This window comes from Dipodomys merriami, unplaced genomic scaffold (genome assembly GCF_024711535.1).
Source record: "Dipodomys merriami isolate MVZ:Mamm:240054 unplaced genomic scaffold, mDipMer1.0.p SCAF_122, whole genome shotgun sequence".
Lineage (NCBI taxonomy): Eukaryota > Metazoa > Chordata > Mammalia > Rodentia > Heteromyidae > Dipodomys > Dipodomys merriami.
Window position 1 is genome coordinate 599,063 of NW_027202516.1, and position 23,530 is coordinate 622,592.

General features: G+C 46.8%; 1 protein-coding gene across 5 annotated transcripts in view; it reads left to right on the forward strand.

Annotated features, from left to right (window-relative positions):
* Positions 1–23,530, forward strand: part of Khdrbs2 (KH RNA binding domain containing, signal transduction associated 2) — a 309,495-nt gene that overhangs the window by 238,682 nt on the left and 47,283 nt on the right. For 2 of the 5 annotated variants that reach the window (XM_070017225.1, XM_070017227.1), the window contains one exon: positions 6,200–7,209. In XM_070017225.1, coding sequence (XP_069873326.1) covers positions 6,200–6,297 — 98 coding nt within the window. In that variant the 3' untranslated portion in view covers positions 6,298–7,209. Of the gene's footprint in view, positions 1–6,199; positions 7,210–8,288; positions 8,350–11,798; positions 12,586–21,424; positions 21,965–23,530 lie in introns of those variants that run through there. The other 3 variants (XR_011370892.1, XR_011370891.1, XR_011370893.1) reach the window with 3 other exon arrangements.

Here is a 23,530-nt window from a genome sequence, read left to right on the forward strand (position 1 = left end):
AGACCTGGAGTGGGCCACGAGAAGAAGCCACACTTGGCCACTGTCAGTTCTCTGTCATCAGGCTGGGTTACTCTTGAACTCTTCTCTCCCTGTCATAACGTCTCCTCCTGACTACTGAACAGATGACTGCCAAGTCTGGCCTAGCATCAGTGTTCTTAAAGGTAACACGCAGCCGGGCATGCAGCCGGTGGCTCACACCTGTCATCCTAGCTGCTGAGGAGGCTGAGATCTGAGGACCGCGGTTCAAAGCCAGCCCGGGCAGGAGAGTCTGTGAGACTCTTACCTCCAATTTAAAAAACCACTAGAAAACCAAAGTGGCACTGTGGCTCAAGCGGTAGAGCACTCGCCTTGAGCTGAAGAGTGCAGGGACAGCACCCGGGCCCAGAGTTCAAGCCCCACAACCGACCCAAAAAAAAAAAAAATGTTTAAAAGGTAACACGCAATTTATTCATAGGACACTTTCATTACTCTGGATATCTGTAAGAAAACACTGTATTATAGAATGTGGCATTTTTATTCTACTTTTAAAAGCTGCAAATTTAAGTAATGGAAAATATAATTTTCTCTTTGGTTGAACAATTAAACCTCAAAACTTCGATAAATGTTGTTCTAAAATACATTTTATAAAAAATTTTTTAAAATAAAATAAAATAAAATACATTTTATTTCACTTATTAAAGATGCCATAGTTATTGAAGAATGACTCCATAGAAACCGACACACTGCAGACATGGGCTTTTGAGAACAAACTTATGCCTCTGAAAATGGCTGATAATTCATGATGACGTAGATCATTGTCCTTTTGTGTTGATCATACAGATGCCTTGTTGCTTCCAGCTCAGACAGAGCAGTGAGGGCCAGCTTTGTTAGGTCTGTCCACTGCGCGGGGACAGACAGACAGCCAGAGTCCCTCTGTGCACAGTGGCTGGCAGCAGGTGGCGGAGCAACGTGCAAAGTACTGTCCCGCCCCAGCCAGGGGCTCCACCTGTGAGCGCGACTGGCCGCTCCGCAACTCAGGCTGTGCGCAGCCTGGTCTCACCGGGGTCCTCCTCTGGGACCTGTCCACACACCAGGCCAAGGGACAGCTCCGCCCCCAGGGGTGGCTGTCAGACAGGGGCAGGGACCAGGGGTGGCCGTCAGACAGGGGCAGGGACCAGGGGTGGCCGTCAGACAGACAGGGGCAGGGACCAGGGGTGGCTGTCAGTCAGACAGGGGGAGGGACCAGGGGTGGCTGTCAGTCAGACAGGGGCAGGGACCAGGGGTGGCCGTCAGTCAGACAGGGGCAGGGACCAGGGGTGGCTGTCAGTCAGACAGGGGCAGGGACCAGGGGTGGCTGTCAGACAGACAGGGGGAGGGACCAGGGGTGGCTGTCAGTCAGACAGGGGGAGGGACCAGGGGTGGCTGTCAGACAGGGGTGGGACCAGGGGTGGCTGTCAGACAGGGGCAGGGACCAGGGGTGGCTGTCAGTCAGACAGGGGCAGGGACCAGGGGTGGCCGTCAGACAGGGGGAGGGACCAGGGGTGGCTGTCAGACAGGGGCAGGGACCAGGGGTGGCTGTCAGACAGGGGCAGAGACCAGGGGTGGCTGTCAGTCAGACAGGGGGTGGGACCAGGGGTGGCTGTCAGACAGACAGGGGGTGGGACCAGGGGTGGCTGTCAGACAGGGGGAGGGACCAGGGGTGGCTGTCAGACAGGGGGAGGGACCAGGGGTGGCCGTCAGACAGGGGCAGGGACCAGGGGTGGCCGTCAGACAGACAGGGGCAGGGACCAGGGGTGGCTGTCAGACAGGGGAGGGACCAGGGGTGGCTGTCAGACAGGGGCAGGGACCAGGGGTGGCTGTCAGTCAGACAGGGGCAGGGACCAGGGGTGGCTGTCAGACAGACAGGGGCAGGGACCAGGGGTGGCCGTCAGTCAGACAGGGGCAGGGACCAGGGGTGGCTGTCAGTCAGACAGGGGGAGGGACCAGGGGTGGCCGTCAGACAGACGGGCAGGGACCAGGGGTGGCTGTCAGACAGGGGGAGGGACCAGGGGTGGCCGTCAGACAGGGGCAGGGACCAGGGGTGGCAGCACTGGGAAATGCAGGGCAGCAGGGCCGGCACTGGCGGAGCTTTCCTGCATATCCCTGTGCTTTCCTGCGCCGCCCCCCCCCCCCGCCCCGCACCCTGGGCCCTGGGCTCTGCGTGGACTGGAATGGGTGCCCAGGGGGCCGTGGGTCTCAGGCCTGTCCCAGACCCACTTGGCACTCAACTGAAGCACGGACTGGGATCTCGATGAGTCCTTTACACTCCCGTCCTTGTGTGTACATCAGAAAGTCGGTGACCAGTCCCCCCAGACTCTGATGAACTCAGGGGCTCATCCGGCAAGGATGAGAGTGAGCTTTAGACTCACATGAAAGCTCACAGCAGCGGCTGACGCGGCTGTACCTTCCTCTTTGACAACAGCGATTGTAAGTTGGAGGACAGAGCACATTCTTGACTGTCACGGATTCTAGCAGACGTGTGCGTGGCAGAGCTGGAGAGACACACGCAGGCTGGCTAGACGCCTGTTTTCTGGTATGGCAAAGGCAGTTCCAATGAAACAAATACATAGACTTTTTCTCCAGTGTGTATGTTAAGCAGTCGAGCAGGATGGGAGTAAATCTGTGGACTCCAGCCAGCCCAGCATGGTCTTTCTTTGAAAGTGCCACCTCGGCTGGAGCAGGTGTTTGAAGAACTTTTCTACACAGGCTCAGACCACAGGTATTGCAGGCAATATTGTCTCTGCCACATGGACTCAGTCTGCTTCTGGAGCACAGGCAATCGTCGGCAATATGGAAATAAGAGTCTGCGCCTCTCTGCCAGCAGAACATCACTTATTCATGGGGTCAGGCCGCACTGGCCGAGCGTGGGAAGAGGCCACAGTTTTCCAGCCCCTGACCTACATTGACCTGTGCGCTGAGCATCAAGGACAGTTCCCATGTTTAGTTTCTTCATATACCCTACAATCCCACATTGAAATAAACACAGACATGAGTCCCCAGGAGTGAAGAGACAGTCCACTCTTTGTCATCAAGTAGAGAATGTATTCACCGTGTCCTGGTGGAGTTATCCTCCGAACCAACCCTACCATGCAGGTAGAGTGCCCAAGACTGGTGTGCTGTGGACTCTCTGCCTATATCGAAGATCATTGTCCTTGGCTTTACAGTGAAAGTCGGTAATGTTTTCAGTTTCTTTGTGATCTCTGTAAACTAGTTCTTGGATGGCTTGAACACTCAGCTCTGAGCAGTGGCCCTGAGATGTTGGGTTGGTACCCACCGCACCTCCTACAGCTGTCCATGCTGGTGTTCCTCACCTCCTCCTCCTACAGCTGTCCATGGTGGTGTTCCTCACCTCCTACAGCTGTCCATGCTGGTGTTCCTCACCTCCTCCTCCTACAGCTGTGCATGGTGGTGTTCCTCACCTCCTACAGCTGTGCAGGGTGGTGTTCCTCACCTCCTCCTCCTACAGCTGTCCATGGTGGTGTTCCTCACTCACCTCCTACAGCTGTCCATGGTGGTGTTCCTCACCTCCTACAGCTGTCCATGGTGGTGTTCCTCACTCACCTCCTACAGCTGTGCAGGGTGGTGTTCCTCACCTCCTACAGCTGTCCATGCTGGTGTTCCTCACTCACCTCCTACAGCTGTGCAGGGTGGTGTTCCTCACCTCCTACAGCTGTCCATGCTGGTGTTCCTCACTCACCTCCTACAGCTGTCCATGGTGGTGTTCCTCACCTCCTACAGCTGTCCAGGGTGGTGTTCCTCACTCACCTCCTACAGCTGTCCAGGGTGGTGTTCCTCACCTCCTACAGCTGTCCAGGGTGGTGTTCCTCACCTCCTACAGCTGTCCAGGGTGGTGTTCCTCACCTCCTCCTACAGCTGTTCATGGTGGTGTTCCTCACCTCCTACAGCTGTCCATGCTGGTGTTCCTCACCTCCTACATGGTGGTGTTCCTCACCTCCTACAGCTGTCCAGGGTGGTGTTCCTCACTCACCTCCTACAGCTGTCCAGGGTGGTGTTCCTCACTCACCTCCTACAGCTGTCCATGCTGGTGTTCCTCACCTCCTACAGCTGTCCAGGGTGGTGTTCCTCACCTCCTACAGCTGTCCAGGGTGGTGTTCCTCACCTCCTACATGGTGGTGTTCCTCACCTCCTACAGCTGTCCATGGTGGTGTTCCTCACTCACCTCCTACAGCTGTGCAGGGTGGTGTTCCTCACCTCCTACAGCTGTCCAGGGTGGTGTTCCTCACTCACCTCCTACAGCTGTCCAGGGTGGTGTTCCTCACCTCCTACAGCTGTCCATGCTGGTGTTCCTCACCTCCTACATGGTGGTGTTCCTCACCTCCTACAGCTGTCCATGCTGGTGTTCCTCACTCACCTCCTACAGCTGTCCAGGGTGGTGTTCCTCACTCACCTCCTACAGCTGTCCAGGGTGGTGTTCCTCACCTCCTACAGCTGTCCATGCTGGTGTTCCTCACCTCCTACATGGTGGTGTTCCTCACCTCCTACAGCTGTCCAGGGTGGTGTTCCTCACTCACCTCCTACAGCTGTCCAGGGTGGTGTTCCTCACTCACCTCCTACAGCTGTCCATGGTGGTGTTCCTCACCTCCTCCTACAGCTGTCCATGGTGGTGTTCCTCACCTCCTCCTCCTACAGCTGTCCATGGTGGTGTTCCTCACTCACCTCCTCCTACAGCTGTCCATGGTGGTGTTCCTCACCTCCTCCTCCTACAGCTGTCCATGGTGGTGTTCCTCACTCACCTCCTCCTACAGCTGTCCATGGTGGTGTTCCTCACCTCCTCCTCCTACAGCTGTCCATGGTGGTGTTCCTCACTCACCTCCTCCTACAGCTGTCCATGGTGGTGTTCCTCACCTCCTACAGCTGTCCATGGTGGTGTTCCTCACTCACCTCCTACAGCTGTCCATGGTGGTGTTCCTCACTCACCTCCTACAGCTGTCCAGGGTGGTGTTCCTCACCTCCTACAGCTGTCCAGGGTGGGTGTCTCTCAGTGATGTCCCTCTCCATGTTCACATGTCCCCCACTGCTGACCCAAACATAAGATCTACTCTTCAGGAAGAACTGAATTCTGTCAGAAGGCCCAGAGAACCTACCCTGAGATCACCTGAATTCACATGTAAACTCAGTCTAGGTTCCTTTCCCAAAGACATCATAGACATAGTATTCTGCAGTGGCTTGGTAGTATTTGATGTTTCCAAGCTTTGTATCGTTTTGTTTTATTGTTAGTTTGTTTGGGCTAGGTTCCATAACTTGGAGACTAATGAAAATCCGTTTCTAGTGTAACCAGTATTTTAAGCCTTTCTATTTTAAAATTATGTGTTTATTAAGCATTGTGTAGACTATCTAGCTGTACAAAGAGATTACAGTTCCACCAATCAGGTTTTGAGTACAATGCATCTTAATCAGTGTCACTCGTTTTATCATTTTCTATTTCCACCTCCTATTCCTACTCTCAAGTTACATATTTCAAATGTAAGACTTTTATTACTTGTTTAGCTCCTTGAAATCTTCCCTGCTCTCTGCCCAGCTTACCATTGTCTCTGCCCATGTAGTTGAGCTACGTAGATGTCAGCGCTGGACCGCATCGTGTCTCTGGGGGCATTTGAAAATACAAAGCGTGGACCTCTCTCCATAACTTTGCAATCAGTTCATTTGTGAGACAGATAACCAGCATTAGTTATTGTGCATCTTTGTTTATGAGTCTGGTATAATCTGAGTTAAGTGAGGGCTAGGAACCGCTGGTTTACTATTTCCAATTCTAGAATTCTGTGTCAAATGATGAAATGAAGAATGGATTGCACCGAGTCCCCTTTCTGTTGTGTGGCATTGAGATCTAATATCCGACAACGGGGCATTCATCAAGGGACTTTAGCTTTCTCCCATCCAAGCACTCACCAAGCCGGACCCCGCGTCAGCTTCCGAGATCAGACGAGATTGCACGTATTCAGGGTGGCATGGCTGTAGACAGGACTTTGACTTTCTTTGAATCATCCCACGAATGTTTAGTTTCAAGTGAGAGCGAGTGTGCAGGTGTTTTTCTGGATATGTCATGAGGTGGACACAGTGTTAAGTGCCGAGCCCTGCTGCCCCCTTTTCCCGGGTGGCCCGCTGTGTCCTGCGTGGCTTTGTGATGCCGTGAGTCACCTGTGTGTCCCTTTCTTGTTTGTAGTGCCAGAGGAATGGGCCGCCAGCCGCTCCAGCCTGAAGGCCCCGCCGCCTAGGCCGGCCCGAGGGGGATTCCGGGAGCACCCCTACGGTAGATATTGAAGGTCTCAGAGACCCCACCAAAAGACAGCTCGTAGCTGTGGTCTCCACACGAACAGCAACAAGACAAGTAATAGTCCTCCTTTGTTTCATTTTTCTACGCTAGGGTTAACTGCTTAGGACTGTGCCCGTGTTTCTTGTATTTCCCTCTATGCTGCTGACGTTTGTTGACATTAGTATTATTTTACAAAATGAATGAAAAAGACATTGGCAAGCATAGTGTATAAACCATTCAGTAGGATGATATTCTCTTGGTGGTTTTGCATTGTCCTGTGTAAGCTTTTCTTTTTATTCTTTTATTTTTCCTTTCCTTTTTTTTAGAAAGAGCATGAATCTGTTGACAGATTTTGAGTCTCAACCAACTAGCAGAAATTTTGTTTAGGGTTGCTAAATTAAGACTGTAATATGATCGTTGAGCTAGCAGATAATAAAGTTGTAGATAAGATGTTTTAACTTGTCTTTTAATATCTGTTAGTTAGATAAAGATGTTCAATATTAAGTTTGTAAATTTAATTTTAACTGTTTTCATGGGGTTGAAAACAAGTAGCTACTGTATGTTTGTAGCTAACTGAATCTGTTCAGTGTTTTAACCTGTATTTGTTAAAAAAGAAAAAACACACATAAAGTTCCATGTTACGCTTCACTAAATAGGAAACCACAATCTGTCAAATATGTTTGCCATAACTTGTCAATAAAGCTGAAAACCTTTGTAAAAACTAAATTTGGAATTACTTGTTTTCTAGCTTTAAATGCCTGCTTTATTTCTTCTTCAAGAAATGCCTAAAATGTTTTCTATTTAAAAATTACAAAAATGAACCCAAGCCTGTTTTAAGATATTTGTGTAATACTTTAAAATGTATTAATAACTTATGGTTGTTAAACAATTTAAAAGTTAACAAGCTAAACTGTTACATGAATCATGGTTAGTAAACACTAATGTATAACATGTTAATGGAAAGAATGGATTTAGAATAATAAATGGATTTTAAACTATCCTATAAGCTTTATCTTGCTAAACACAAATTCTGATTGACTTGTTTGCATTAGCATGTCTCTCGTGAGAAAGAGTAATGGAGTATAAAGAGGTAAGATTACCACTTACCACCGTCTAAATGCCTAGTTCTTCAACCTTTGAGTTTCCCCGCACATTAAATATCCCATCCAACATGTAAGCATTGCGTAGACTCACCTGACCGCTTTCCCTCGAAGGAGTGTGTGACTTCATTTGCGTAGTTTATACCAATTGTTTTGACAAACAAATCATCAGTGTCTCTGGCCAGTTGTTGCTCTTCAACTTCAAAAACTTTATTTGTAATTTTCAGTGCTAAATATCACCGCCCTCGAAGGCACTTTAGAGGGCTGATATTTCTTTTGAGACTATCAGACTTGATGGCTGATGATTGTTAAGGAAATATGTCGCACGACTCAAAGGATGACTAAACACTAAACAGGTAACACTAACAGCAACTCTGTAATTTTGCCTATGCAACCGTAATGTTAAATATTCTCAGTTATTAAGTTCCTGATAGTTAAAAAAGTAAACCTACAAAAACATAACAAATAGGTCTATAGGCTATTAAAACAACTAATTACCATTAACTAGAGGCAACAAAATTATGCTACAATATATAACCCTCAAGGCAATAAACAGAACTAAAATTAACAATAACAGTAATGCAGCTCTTGCTAATATCAAACATAAGCTAAATTTTGATGGAAAAAAAGAGAAATACTTGGTGGTAGGGATGGATGCCGAAACAGTTACCTTGTTAGCATAGTTTGTTGTTCATAGTGGCTTTTGTCATGTGATCGGTTTACTTTTTTGCTGCTAACCAGCCTGGGCGTACTGCTGTTGAGTTTTTGCAGCTGGAGTTGCATGCGAATAGTTTTATGAAGTGTGTGTTTGTCCTCAATTAAAATTGTAAATATTTGCCTTTCACAGAATACTGCTCAATTGTATTTAATTTTATTTTCCTATTCTTTCTCACTTTTAGGGATCCACAGGCAAAGAACACATAATTGAATCACGGATGTGCTGGAGTAAGAAAGGCCATGGTAAGCTTATTTTTTGTTTTCTTTGAAGTTGGTCATCTTTACTGACAAGAAAACATGACATGACTCAGAACTGTAACATGGGCTCTACACCAGTCAGCATTGCTTCTGGAAATACTGAAAGGGCTTAGCTTGTCATTAGGAAACTGAAGGAAAGATCTGATCTGGTTTTTTAGCTGGCAAGGCTTTCTACGTTTATTCACCTGCTTGTCAAATAGAATGAATTAGTGGATAACACGCTATCTTCTTTGCTGTGGTTCACTTGCCGGTATACTACGGAAGTATGAAAACTTCTACTCAGAACATAACAGAGAAGGAAACCGTGGCCATTAGCTAAGATAAAGGAGAGAAGCTCTTCCACACACTACATGCTGTCAGCCAGCAAACGACATCCTGACAATCAAAGTCAGCAAAATTACCAAGCATCTCCAGTGCTTTCCTGCTTCTTATACCAGATTAGTCAATAAGCTCCTTTCTCAGCGGCCATTTGGTTTAGCAAAAAGTTACTACTACCAAGAACCACCAGAAGTTGAAACGACATGTGTACAGAAGAGGTGCGGGTATTAGTCATTATGCTTCTGGATGAAAGCCTGTATTGGGAGCGGGAGTTATGAAACTGACACGGAGAGATTTGGGGTGACCTGGGGCCGTGTTGACACTGTCCTCTTTCTACAGCATATGTAATGAAGGTTAGCTCACCTGCCCTCTCGGGAAGGGGGTGCTGGGAAGTGACGGGGCTGAGGGGGCCACAGTGGGGCCCCGATGCTCATTCCGTGGCAGACAGGGACGGCTCTCGGGAAGGGAGCGGAGAGGCTGTGCGAAAAGCCTCTTTGATTCATAGAGCTGGAAAAGTTCAACTGTCTGAGAGGAAGCAGAAGGTCAGTCCACCGAGGTGCATAGACAGGGACAAAGCCCTGGGAGGTGTCGAGTCTTTCAGATTTTATGGGAAAGGTAAGCGGGAAGCTGCTGTGGAATTGAAGTAACGTTCAGAATGAACTTCCCCAGGGAGACCAGGCTAGCCTCTGTCCACTCAGTGTTGCAACTGAGTCATCTTGGCTAGCATCTCAGAGTGCATATTGTAAAAGTAACTGTTTCACGGCATGTGGGCTCCACGTATAGGCATTTACCTACGGCTAAAAAAAAAAGGTAAAACTTGCGGAGAGAAATTCTGAAGATAATCATTAATATTCTAAATCTGATTTGATTATTTAAGACCAGTTAATGAAGCAAGGAGATAAAGGAGATTGACTTTAGATAATCCAGCTTATTATTTCTCCTGTATTTTTTTCAACTGAAAGGTTTGATCTGATAGAGCAATGAAAGAAGACCCAGCCAGGGATGGCTCTAATTTGGGTGTAATACATCCATTCATCCGCATGGCTTTTCTTCACTGTCCTATCTGATGACTCCACCTCCTGTTTATCTGTAAAGGACACAACTCTATTCTGGTTTATGGGCGGAGGGCTGGGTGGGTTGGTGGCAGGAGCCTTGGTCACGTGGAGCCTCCCGCACAGTGCACACAGGCTGCCGTCCAGAGCAGCGGTCCGAAAACTGCCCTGCTGGTGAGAGAACAGCCAAGAGCTGTGTTCTCACAGGTGTGATACACGCGCACACGCACGCACAGCCCCCGGGGGGTCGGGCGGGCTGCATGCTGCCACCTCGTCCACCCTCACCAGACAGCAGCACGCATCCTCGGCCCACAGCCTCTGGCCAGGCACGCCCCAGCCCACAGAGCCCGCAGCGTTAAGTCAGGCACTGGGCATGCCCAGCCCACAGAACCCGCAGCTTTAAGTCAGGCACTGGGCACGCCCCAGCCCACAGAGCCCGCAGCTTTAAGTCAGGCACGCCCCAGCCCACAGAACCCGCAGCTTTAAGTCAGGCACGCCCCAGCCCACAGAACCCGCAGCGTTAAGTCAGGCACTGAGCACGCCCCAGCCCACAGAGCCCGCAGCTTTAAGTCAGGCACTGGGCACGCCTCAGCCCACAGAGCCCGCAGCTTTAAGTCAGGCCCTGGGCACTCCTCCGGAGGAGACCGTGAGCCCTGCTGTGCTGCCCACCCGCAGCCACCACGGGCGCCAGGGAAAGGAGTTTTTGTTGTTGTTTCTTGCTGGCCCTAGGGCGTGAACTCAGGGCCCGGGCACTGCCTCTGAGCCTCTCAGTGCTCAAGGCGAGCACTCTACCACTTGAGCCACAGTGCCACTTCCAGCTTTTTGAGTAGTTTATTGGAGATAAGAATCTCACGGGGACTTTTCTGCCCGGGCTGGCTTCAAACCACAATCCTCAGGTCTCAGCCCCCTGAGAGGCTAGGATGACAGGCGTGAGCCACCAGCACCCAGCTTTAAGCAAAGGGTTTTTAATAGTAGGTGGGGGGAGGGTTTATGCCAGCAAATGTTTTTCACAGTGTTTCACTCCACCCAGCCTTGATTGTCGGAATCAACGTGATGCCGTTTGAGGACCCACAGGTTGTTTTCAGTCTCACCCACTTCTAGCTTCCACATTCAGTTTGTGAATGGAACTAAGCCCTTTAGATTAAGAGTGTTGCCACTCAAGCAGTTTTTAAATGAAGTTGGCACAAAATGACATGTGAAAGGCTCCCAGAAATTCTTTTGAGATGTTGTTTTAAAACTACGTTAGCAAAATATAGTTTTTATTCCTGGACTTTTTTTCACCTACAAAATGCAGTGTACAGTTCTGAAAGCCATGTATGTCCTTTAAGAATACAGCATGTGGAAGTCTGCAAAGTATGGTTTGTTTGGATCGTGGTCAGAACTCGGTTCCGAGTTCAGTGTGAAGTTCCATTTGCCGCTCTTGGAAGTCCCAGGGAGGTTAGATTTCTGTTGAGATACCATACAAAACTGATTCAAAATGTACAGGTACATGTTAGTTTATAAAATTCCCCCCACCGTCTGTGTATGGGGTGAAAGTGTAGCACTAATGATTCTAAAAATAATGACAGTGGAACTTTCCATTTCTAGAGAAGATATACCAGGAAGAGTACTAGCGTGTTTACAGAGAAACTTTCACAAACCACCTGCAACTCTCAAAAGCATGCAAAGGACACACAGTTAACCCAGTTCTATGGGGAGAAAGTAATGCACCATTCCAAATAATATGTAACAAAGCCAGTATTTGATGGCCCACACATTTTCCAAATTCTATGCCTATTTTCAAATCCAAGTAGATTTATTGAAAGAAGAAAATCCCAGACAGTCTTATAATAATTTCTATTCTTAGCAATCTAATACTCAAACATTGCGATCAAACTAACATTGAAGTACATCTTTACTTGGATCTTTCCTCAAATTTATCATTCTTCCAAAATTTCTAATTCCATCTTAGAAAAGTAGACATGAAAATATTCCCCATTTCTCAAAAAACATGACTAGTATTTTGTAGAACAAATGAATGCATTAATAAGCTAAATTCTCTTTTGTGACATGTTTGAAATAAAGCAGCCACATGATTAAATGAGCATGAACGCCATCCCAGCCTCTGCGCAGGCCAGCGCTCTGCGCCACAGAACGGACATCAGTTCAGAAGAAGGGTCTTGTTTAAGGTATGCAGCGTGTTAAGAACTGAAAGTTCCAGATGATCATTTTTAAGGCACCATCCGTTGCTGGACAACATGTAACATGTGTAACTGCACAGTCCAAGGCAGTTACACACTGGAGTTGACAGCACCGCTGTTCTTACTGACGGGCACATAGCAGCCATCAGTCTCCATGTAGAATATGTACAGGGTACGAGAGATAACGTACGGGGGCGGGGGTGAACCTCTCTAATATGCTGGATGACAGCTCCATCTTCTGTGTTACTGTGGGAAAAGGAGTGATCTAATCGTCTACACTGGCTACCTTCCTGACCTCTGGCTTACCTTGCACACACATGCACACTCACATCCCACACACGCTCATTCATTCAGAGTGGAGGTGCGCAGCTCAATGGTCTTCCTGTGCTGAACTTACTGCATGCTGCCTAATCTCTGGTTTTGTTCATGTTATTGCTGGTGACAGATTTTGTTCTCAACTTGTTTTTAATGGCTGTTAGTGGCCTGCAGTGTCTGTGTGACCTGTTCTCCATGGTATAGGTTTGGGCAGTGACCCCTGGTGTACATGTGGGCAGTGGTCTGTGATGTGTGTGACAATGGTCTGTGGCGTCTGTGGACAGTGGTCTGTGGTGTCTGTGTGGACAGTGGTCTGTGGTGTCTGTATGGACAGTGGTCTGTGGTGTCTGTGTGGACAGTGGTCTGTGGTGTCTGTGTGGACAGTGGTCTGTGGTGTCTGTGTGAACAGTGGTCTGTGGTGTCTGTGTGGACAGTGGTCTGTGGTGTCTGTGTGGACAGTGGTCTGTGGTGTCTGTGTGGACAGTGGTCTGTGGTGTCTGTATGGACAGTGGTCTGTGGTGTCTGTGTGGACAGTGTTCTGTGGTGTCTGTGTGGACAGTGGTCTGTGGTGTCTGTGTGGACAGTGATCTGTGGTGTCTGTGTGGACAGTGGTCTGTGGTGTCTGTGTGGACAGTGGTCTGTGGTGTCTGTGTGGACAGTGGTGTCTGTGTGGACAGTGGTCTGTGGTGTCTGTGTGGACAGTGGTCTGTGGTGTCCGTGTGGACAGTGGTGTCTGTGTGGACAGTGATCTATGATGTCTGTGTGGACAGTGGTCTGTGGTGTCTGTGTGGACAGTGGTCTGTGGTGTCTGTGTGGACAGTGGTCTGTGGTGTCTGTGTGGACAGTGGTCTGTGGTGTCCGTGTGGACAGTGGTGTCTGTGTGGACAGTGATCTATGATGTCTGTGTGGACAGTGGTCTGTGGTGTCTGTGTGGACAGTGGTCTGTGGTGTCTGTATGGACAGTGGTCTGTGGTGTCTGTGTGGACAGTGGTCTGTGATGTCTGTGTGGACAGTGGTCTGTGATATCTGTGTGGACAGTGGTCTGTGGTGTCTGTGTGGACAGTGGTCTGTGGTGTCTGTGTGGACAGTGGTCTGTGGTGTCCGTGTGGACAGTGGTGTCTGTGTGGACAGTGATCTATGATGTCTGTGTGGACAGTGGTCTGTGGTGTCTGTGTGGACAGTGGTCCAGGTCGGGTCATCTTGCTTCTGCTCAGGCTGGCTGGTGCTGTGATCCTCCCCGTGGGCCTCCCCTGTGCAGGTAGAATGCGGCCTACACCCCTGGCCCAGCTGTGCACTGTCCCCGCAGCTCGGATGCCACGCATGTGCCCGCAGTGAGTCTCGTGAACTGGCTGGTGGTTTGCCCAAGGCGGTTCTTGAACCATGATCCGCCCGTCTGCCTGCCCTGGAGCTAGGGTTACAAGCCTGAGCCCTTGTACTTGGTGTGTGTGCTTGATGGTGACTCTTAATTGTCAGGGGTTTATTTGCATTTTTGTAATGATTGGTGATGCCGATCATTTTTCATAAACCTATTGGCCTTTTGAACAAGCATTTGGTCATTGTTTGAAGTATTTTTGAAAATCACTAATTTCCTAACAACTCTACAAAGGATGCTGTCTGAACACATTGAGTCTTGCTCAGTATTTCAGGTATTATGCCTTGCTGTATTTATGTGCCTGCCTGCTACTGACCAGATGAAAGCCATCTATATCTAAGCACAGAATCTAGCTTTTGGAGTACTCAAATAATAATCAAAAGTATTTGATTATATAACTTCAGTGAAAATAAACTAGTTGCTAGAACAAGTCTTGGTTACTTGTTTGCTTACTGAAACATGTTGTGTTGTACTGCTTTGTCCCAATCTGTAACTACAGCACCAGATGGAGTTCCATCTCTTATCTCTTGTGCTATCAGACAGTGCGTATCACCGAAATGTTTCCTCCTTTATTTTGTGTCAAAATATGGTAGCACAGTGAAGGTGAGCAGATGGGTTTGAAAAGGAAAATGATGTAGCCAGAAGCTGAGAAAGGCCCACCCAGTCCTGAGACGCAAGAGATAGCAACTTGAACAACGAAGTTGTTCATCACAGGAGTGAGTGTCCCAAATGTCCCAAACATGAAAATTATCCTCTCCTCTATGGCTCATAATCTATGATCCCACTGAGTAACTTCTGAAATTCCAGCTGCGTGGCCAGCTCAGGCCATCTTGCTGCTGCGTGGCCAGCTCAGACCATCTTGCTGCTGTGCGGCCAGCTCAGACCATCTTGCTGAGTTTACCTTGAGCTCCTCCTGCCTGTCTCAGAGCAGTTATTTTTTAGATGGACATGAACTCCTTTAGTGATCCTCTTGTCAGTCTTCTAAGAGTCTGGTACTGTGAGTATGTGTCACTGAACTCAGCTCAGAAAAATTGCTTTAGTAGACCATTTTTCCTTCTTCTGATTTTTCACTACTTTGGAAAACTTGTGTCCAGTGTCGAATGAAAATTCACATCAGCCGTTCTCAGTGGATGGCAAGTCAGATTTGTGTTCTTAGAAAATTCCAAATACTGTATATCATTTGCCTATGGAGTTGCTGAGAACGTAGAATGTATGAATGCTTAGAATATGCCCGTGCGGTCTTAGCCCACCTCTGCCCCACAGGGGTTTGAGGGCGCCATCTCTCAGCTGACACTGTAAGAGTCCTACATTTTGTTGTACTGTGCAGTATGTATAGATATAAACTAAATTCTATTGGAAGAATTAGCTCCACAAAGATTCTTAGCAAGAGTTTGCTGGTCAGTTGATGTGTTTAGATGACTGAAAATGTTTTGTAAAGGATGTTGTAAAAGGTGAAGGGGGAAAGGTAGAGCTTACTGATGTGTTGATTTGATTCCGTAGCAGTGGGGCTGTGGGTAGTTCTGTCAGGCCTTGACTATAAAGTACAATGTGTTAGGGAGCCCAGCGTTTCTGCAGCTGCACCCTAACCCCCGAGGCACACGCAGAGAGGACAGAGACGCCGGCTGTGGGTAACGCGATCTCGCCGTGTCCACCGCGAGAGCATGTGGAGCCAGGAAGCTCTAGCTGAGCACTGGCCTCTGTCACACATGGGCCGAGGAACAAGGCCTGGGGGCAGCATGTGGCTGAAGGGTCCCGGGAGCAGCGGGAAGGAACAGCCAGAAGTCACCTTTCAGATAGCAAAAGGCAGAGCTCTCCTCGGAAAGACTGGGCATCTCTCATCTGGAGGAGCACAGCGATGTATTTGATAACTACATCACACGGACCCTGTGTATTGGTAGTTGGGCTTTCTCTCCATGGTATTCAACCATTCCTCACTGAAAACGGGTGACACTGGATGATAGGAACCATGCAACGGAACTTTCCTGGTCAGCGACCACTCTACGTCTTGTAATTCAGGCTATTGCAAGTTGAGACATTTTCCAGTCTGTAGACATTTACTCAAAAACTTAATAATTGATATTTACATGCCTAAAAACAGAATGCGCAGGGGCTGGGAAGGTGGCTCAGTGGTAGAGTACTTGCCTTGCATGCATGAGGCCCTGGGTTCAATTCCTCAGCACCACAGAAGCAGAAAAATCTGGAAGTGGCGCTGTGGCTCAAGTGGTAGAGCACTCGCCTTGGGCTGAAGAGCTGAGGGACAGCGCCCAGGCCCAGAGTTCAGGCCCCACAACCAACAAAAAAAAACAACAACAAAAAATAAAAAAAGAATTCCCAGTACCAAACACTTTAACATAGCATGCTGATCTCAGAAGAACATGAACTTATTCAACATTAAGATCCTACTACTACTACAAAAATTTCATTACTAAATTCATATTTTTTCTAACTTTAGCTAACAAACAATGAAGTTGAAATTAATTAAAAGTATAAAATTCTAAGTAAAAATAAATGGAAATATTAGAATTTTAATTTAAAGTATATTCCAATTGTAACTTCATTTCCACAGTAGCTAAAATTACAAGACCAAAAAAGAAAGAAAATAGGGCTGTTATTTTACCATTAAACAGAAATTAATATAAACTTCAGCCATTGTTATTCTTTGGTTAGTCCTTTTATCTTAAAAAATAAAAAAGTGCTGGATGACTACTGGATGACTGAATTTTGATGGGATTTGAAAAAAAATTCAGACCCATTTCCTAATTTGAAAGCAAAAAAAAAAAAAAAAAAAGCCAACCTCTGAGGAAAAGGTTTGAGCCTAAATTAAACAGATCGATAGTTTACCTTAATTAAATTTGTTAAACAATTTCACTTAGCACTCCAGAGACTTGAGCTTCATCCACAGAGTAGTTATCTCAAAATTTTTGGTCTAGTTTAAGTCTAATATCTGCCTATCCACCTTATCAGATCTAAAGTGCTTTGTAGAATTTAGAAAAAATCTATTTGTCACAAACCCACTGCTGAAAGAATACATGGCAAATCAATACAGATTTCACTGCTTTAAAATTAATCTGCTGTATACACTCTGCAGATATGTAGCTTACTTTCTAATGTAAACGTGCCCTATTTGCAAGTCTCAGGCTGAGTCAATATCCTGGTCAAACCTCATTCCTAAATTTGACATGAATTCTGAAGCTTCTATTCCTGTGGTCACAGCTGGAGGGACTCTGTACCCTTCAGGTCATGTGCTCAGAACCTCTCGATTCCTGCCAAGATCAGGAAATGCACTGTGACTCCTGACTGTGCGGCGGTGGCACAAATCCAGGTGAGGCTGGCACCACTCACCCCGGCGAAGGGAAGCCCAGGCCACAGGATGCCCGCAGGAGGGGGGGGGACCAGGTACACACCAAGCCCACAGCAAAGAAGGTTGTCCACCTCCAGAGCATGTACTTACTCATTAGACAAATCACTTTATAATGAACTAATTAAGAATACAACAAACTATTCTCATATTTCATTATACATTACCAATATTCTGACAAATTATTTTATAATGAACTAATTAATAATATAACAAATCATGTTTATATTTTATTATATATTACAAATATTTTATATGATAAATTATAATAAATTATTTTATAATGAACTAAATACTGTATCTCATTTATTATTGAATTGGACTTGGTTTAACTGGGAAAGTATTCTTTTATCTTCCAAAGTCAAGGTGAATGGCATTTTTGTATTGCAGCTATATTCTGTCAGTTTTGTAGATCTACCGTGTAGTAGAAATGACAGATACTGGTGGCTCGCCGCTGTCATCCTGGTTACTCACGAGGCTGAGATCTGAGGATCGCAGTTCAAAGCCAGTGCAGGCAGAAAAGTCCATGAGACTCTTATGTCCAATAAATTACCCAGGAGAACCTGGAAGTGGTGCTGTGGCTTAAGTGATAGAGCGCTAGCCTTGTGCACAAAGAGTTTCATAAACAGTGCCCAGGCCCTGAGTTCAAGCCCAGGACCTGCAAAGAAAAAGAAGGAAATGACAGACGCCTGAGTTCTCAGGTGGTTTGTACGCATTGCTAATGATTAAGACTGTGCATAAATATTCAACTGTTGGCTCATTAAAACAGTAGTTAGTTTTAATTGCCTTGAATACACAAATAGATAAGAAAACAATTTGATACAAATTTTAGGGTACCTTTTAATTTCCCTAGGACTATGTATTATGATAAAAACAAAGTTCAAAATTAAATTTTATTATTGAAGTTTTTTTTTGTTTTTTGTTTTTCTTGATCCTGGGGCTTGACTCTGGGCCTGAGCACTGTCCCTCAGCTCTTCAGCTCAAAGCGAGCACTCTACCACTTGAGCCACAGTGCCACTTCCAATTTTCTGAGTGGTTTATTGGAGATAAGAGTCTCAAGGACTTTCCTGCCCAAGCCTGCTTTGAACCAGATCCTCAGATCTCAGCCTTCTGAGTAGCTAGGATTACAGGCATGAGTCACTGGAGCCCGGCAGTTATTTCATTTTTTATTGTCAAGGTGATGTACAGAGGGGTTTCAGTTACATAAGTAAGGTAATAAGTACATTTCTTGTCAAACTTATTACCTCTTCCCTCATTTTTCTCCTACTTCCCCCCGCCCCCAAGTTGTAGAGATCATTTCCAACATACTGTCTTGTGAGTATTGCCGGTGCATTGGTTCCTGTCTTGTGCTTTGTCTCACCATTCTGTTGTTCCCCTTCCCTTCCCTAATTCAGATAAACTTGTATAAAATACCAGTGTACCAAAATCAAATACAGTAACAACAGAGGATAAATCACAGGAGCAAGAGCATACAAAAGAAACAAGAAATCACATAGTACATTTGAAACAACAACAAAGAAAAACCTCTTTGTTCGTGTCTTGTGGTTTTTGTTTTTTCTTTTTCCTGTCATGTCTGACTAACCTGGGGATACTAATTAATGTCCTAGTGTGCAGTCATCAGTGGTCCCTATATTAGAATACATAGCAGTGTGAGGGTGTATTAACGCTGCCTAAAAGAACAAAAACACCAAGAATATTTTGTATATATTCAAAACTAGCAACATTTCAGTGAAAATGTTTTCCTTGAAGGAAAAGTATTGAATACAATCCTGTTAACTGGGGCTTAAAATGTTTAACATGTATGTAAGAAAAGTAGTAATCGGGCTGGGATGTAGCTCAGTGGCAAAGCGCTTGCCTAGCAAGTGCAACATCCTGGGTTCGATCCCCAGTACCAAAAAAGAAAAGACAAAAAAAATACAGTTAAAAAAGAAAAGAAAAGTAGTAACATCAATGGTATGACAAGTTGTGAAAACTGAAATACAAAAGCGGAGCCTTTCTAGTATAAAAGAGAGTCAAGTAAGTTTCACGCTTGAGTTGCTCTCACCCCGTGTCTTCTATTCTAACCACATTTTGATCTTTGATATCAAGGCACCGAGGTTCAAGTTATATAGATCACTTTCTTCCACACATTTGACTTTGCTTTCATTCCATGGGAGAGGAAGATTCACCCAGCGGCTCATGGGGGCGTGAAGCCCTGTCCATCCCGCCAAGCCTGACCGCGGTGAAGGGCCCGTCAAGCTCAAATCTCACGTCTTCCTGGACTTCATTCACCAATGACGTAAGACGAAAATCAGCACCGGCTCATTCGTGGAACAGCCGTTAGGCAGTGTGATGGTTTCTTTCAGTGGTAGAGGACATGAGCCCTGCAGCAGGCTGTAGTGGAAAACAGGCCTCACAATTCCCATGCCACTGAGTACGATGATACTTGGTTTGACACAAAGCTGCCCAGTCACGCGAGTCCTTTTCACTCTCCATCCTGGCTTCCTATAAGTAGTGTCTGTGCATCAGCCGTACGCTAATGCCAATGACCACAATTTCCTCAGGAGAGATTGATCAGGGCTAGGATTTTGCTTAGAGTTAAACTTCTGCAGCACAATATGAAAGCATTCCCTAGGCAAGGTGAGATGGTTCTCAGTCTGACAACTGCTGTTGTTACTAAATTTGCCCTGAGGTAAAGTGACATCCGTATTAGAAGGCCTGTCGGATGCCTGTCTGTGATTGCATAAAGCCCTCGTGGTCTGCTCTCCCAGGACTAGCAGTGGACATGTGTGATAGAAAACCCGGAAGCTGTACTGAACTGACTGACCTCCTTGAAGGCCCAGTGTTCTTCAGTGAGTCCTTCCTTTGTGAACTGTGCTTATACAACAGGTCCAGAACACTTCATTATTAGAGCAAAGGGATGCAGCACCTCTGAGATGGAGGCCACGGAGGAACTAAAACTAATATCAAGCATGTGGAAGCTTGTGCTATTGTTTTACCTCTACCGGCCTGGCTCTACTCAGGGCTCTCATGTGCACAAGACTTTTATGTCTTATATCACAGGAATTTGAGGTTTGGATTCCTGAGTTACAGTGTACATGCAAAGCTAAAGAACTGAAGGCAATAAAGAACTGCACTGTGTTGGGAGAGTGTGACACATTGGTGGTTGAATAGCCCTGGTAGAAAGGGCCGGGGGCAGCTCCTGCGTGTGAGGAATCCCACACATGTCAGGCCTCTTGCAGAGCCTGTCTAGAGAGAGAGAGACTGCAGTCAGACTTCCAGGTTTGCCTTCTCATACTAGAGAGAAGTTGACTTGCTAGGAGAGATTGACAGGGGTGCCTTCAGGGTGGAATGGTGTAGAGCAGAAGAGAACACCATGGAACAAAACCATGGAACCAAACCATAGAACAAAACCATGGAACCAAACCATGGAACCAAACCATGGAACAAAACCATAGAACAAAACCATGGAACAAAACCATGGAACAAAACCATGGTTATCTTACTTGTTTTGAAGTAAAAGGAAAAACAAAACTTTATGTGGGATGGGTGGGTGGACAGTAATATAGATGACTCAAAAGATACATTTCTGTTTTCTCTTTGTACATCTGGTGTTTTAAAAGAACTAATTTGGGGAACATGAGTTGTATGGTATGTTTGTTGAATGAGACAAGAAATGTGTAATGTAATTCAAAAGTTTTTCTGAAAAGAGCTCAAAATTGTAAAAACATCCAAGTACAGTATTACCCAGGGCCTGACCTCCGGGGGCTCTTAGGGTAGAGATACGTTAAAGCCCCCTGCGGACACTGCGGCCTCCTGGTCCTTTGTCTGGGCCGCCTCTCTCTCTGCCCCTCCTCCGAGTGCAGGAGGCCCGCTGGGTTCTGTGCAGTGCACCCTGTTGGATGGGCCCTCAGTGAACATGCCCCATAGACACAGGCCTGCTGCTCGCTACCACCATGCTAACATGGTCACTTTTGGTGTGTTTCAGAATGGATGAGGGTAAGGAGAGCCTTTCCTATAAGTGTTAGTAATAATTTCATGTTTATATAGCAGCTTTAAAATGCTTTCAGGTATGAGTTCTTCAAAAACTGAAAGAGAAAGAGGCTGAAGCCGCTCCGTGCTAGACTGGCATGCACACAGCCTCAAAACCAATCCCTGTTTCAAACCAAAAGTGTGGAAATTCCTGCTGGGCAGTAAGTGCTGAGTTCTGCTGCTAACAAGTAAAACCCAGGTCCACAAAGAGCAATTGCTGCTCACACCACACAAATATGGGTCATAGAAGGCAGTTCCAGTAGTGATGCCAGCCTGCATCCGGTATGTTCTAAAACCTCAGCTGTCAGGATCCCACTTGCATTGACTAAGTTTCTAAGTTTGGAGGGTAGAAGCTTGTACTTTTTCAACTCTACAGGTGAACCTGATATGTGCTATACATAACAACCCCTAGAGCAAAGTGTCTGTGGAACATGTCTGTCTGTTAATATTGCAGACTGAAGAAGTCACTCGGGCCGGAGCCTGTGGGAGGCCATCACAGAAGAAAGGAGATTTGAGTGGGGAAGAAGGTAAGCCAAACACAACATAAAAATAAAACCTTGCCTATAACTTACCTTTCTGTGTTACAGATTTCTAACTGGATTAGTTCTAATCTATTGGATCTGTTGGTCTGGGATAAAAGGGAAAATTTACACTCTAAATGCCTGGAAAAGTTTGATTATTTTCTAACATTTCTGCGACAGAACAACATGAAAATCAGATTTAAAGTGTTGCTTAGGCTTGTTTATTTTTATAAATTGATACCATCCATAATAAAGGAATTCGATCACAGGTAATAAATAACATTTAAACTACAGACTACTAAAGGGCAGGATTCATGTTCTACTTAGAAAATTATATTGAGGGCTGGGAAGGTGGCTCAGTGGTAGAGCACTTGCCTTGCATGCTCGAGGCCCTGGGTTCGATTCCTCAGCACCACATAAGAAAAAAGCCGGAAGTGGCGCTGTGGCTCAAGTGGTAGAATGCTAGCCTTGAGCTGGAGAGCTGAGGGACAGCGCCCAGGCCCAGAGTTCAGGCCCCACGACCGGACCCAAAAAAAAAAAAAAAAGAAAATTATATTGATAGCATATATAATAAATATGTATGTATGTATACGTAGATACATATATATGAGAGACATGTAAGTTTACTTCGTTTATTCTACTTAGCTTGTGAGGCAAATTGCTATGGCTGTTCAGCTGTGAAGGTGTGGGATTGTCTTTTTTGTTGTTATTGGTGGTGGTCATGGGGCTTGAACTCTGGGCCTGGGCGCTGTCCCTCAGCTCTTCAGCTCAAGGCGAGCTCTCTACCACTTGAGTCACAGCGCCACTTCCAGTTTTCTGGTGGTTAATTGGAGATGAGAGTCTCATGAACTTTCCTGCCGGGGCTGGCTTTGAACCATGATCCTCAGATCTCAGCCTCCTAAATAGCTAGGATTACAGGCGTGAGCCACTGGCACCCAGCAGATTGCCCCTTTTATTTGTTATGTAACTTGTAAATACAGCTACCAAAGACTTTCCTAACAATTACCTTTTAAGAGTAAGCTTTTAGGCTACCTCCTTCCCAGAAAAAGACTAAAGAAGAAAAGACAAAGAAGAAAAATAGCGGTAAGCATGTCAGCATCAGGAGTTCTACCATGTGTATGCCCTGGACAACTGGTCAACCCTCTTCCTAGCCCAGGTTCTACCGGAGGCAGCAAAACCACCCATATCCGTGGCCAGCAGGGGGCCACTCACGGCTCCCCAATCTTCCCCAGTCTCTGCCTGCTGAGCCCACATTTTTATGGGGAAAGTCTGTCTAGTCACTGTTTGTTTGGTTAGCAGAGCTTAAAAGACACAGCAAAAGAAAATAGAAAAAGAATCCCTGTCTGTCTCTGTGCTGTGTGTCCCTGCACCAGCGATCCCTGTCTGTCTGTCTGTGCTGTGTGTCCCTGCACCAGCGATCCCTGTCTGTCTCTGTGCTGTGTGTGCCTGCACCAGCGTCCTCCTCTTTTGTTCTGGCACACAGACTGTTGAGCGATGTCTGTCTTTAGCTGGTGGGGTCTTACAGTGCACTTGGAAATGGTTGTACAAGGACACACATGAAAAGCAGCAACCACAGTGGGAAAGTCGTGGCCTCACACTGCCGCCGGCGGTGGTCAGGGCTGTGACGCACGCAGCACGCGCACTCCCGCGGGGCGGCTTAGGGAAGGCCTTGCTCATTTGGCTAACGTGGGAGACGTGGGTGAGACCTCCGGGACGGCCCCGCCGCGGCTTTGCTGATGAGCCCGGGCAGCCCTCTCCCACTGCCGCTGGACGGTTGAGCTGGCTCTAGGATACAAGGATCTCACACGGGATGGTCCACTGAGGCCTGGTGACTGTATTCTCACAGACAACTGGAATTGCGAAGAACCCCAAGACTCCCACATTGTGAAACCACAGAACTGCAGTGAGCATGTTGGCGCGCTGGGTCCGGAGGGGATGGCTCCCCGGTGCGGGCGTCTGGACGGCTCAGGGTGGCGTCATGTATCAGCCCCCACCCGATTGCCTCCACCTGAAAATAAACGTCATTGGGCAGTTTTTAT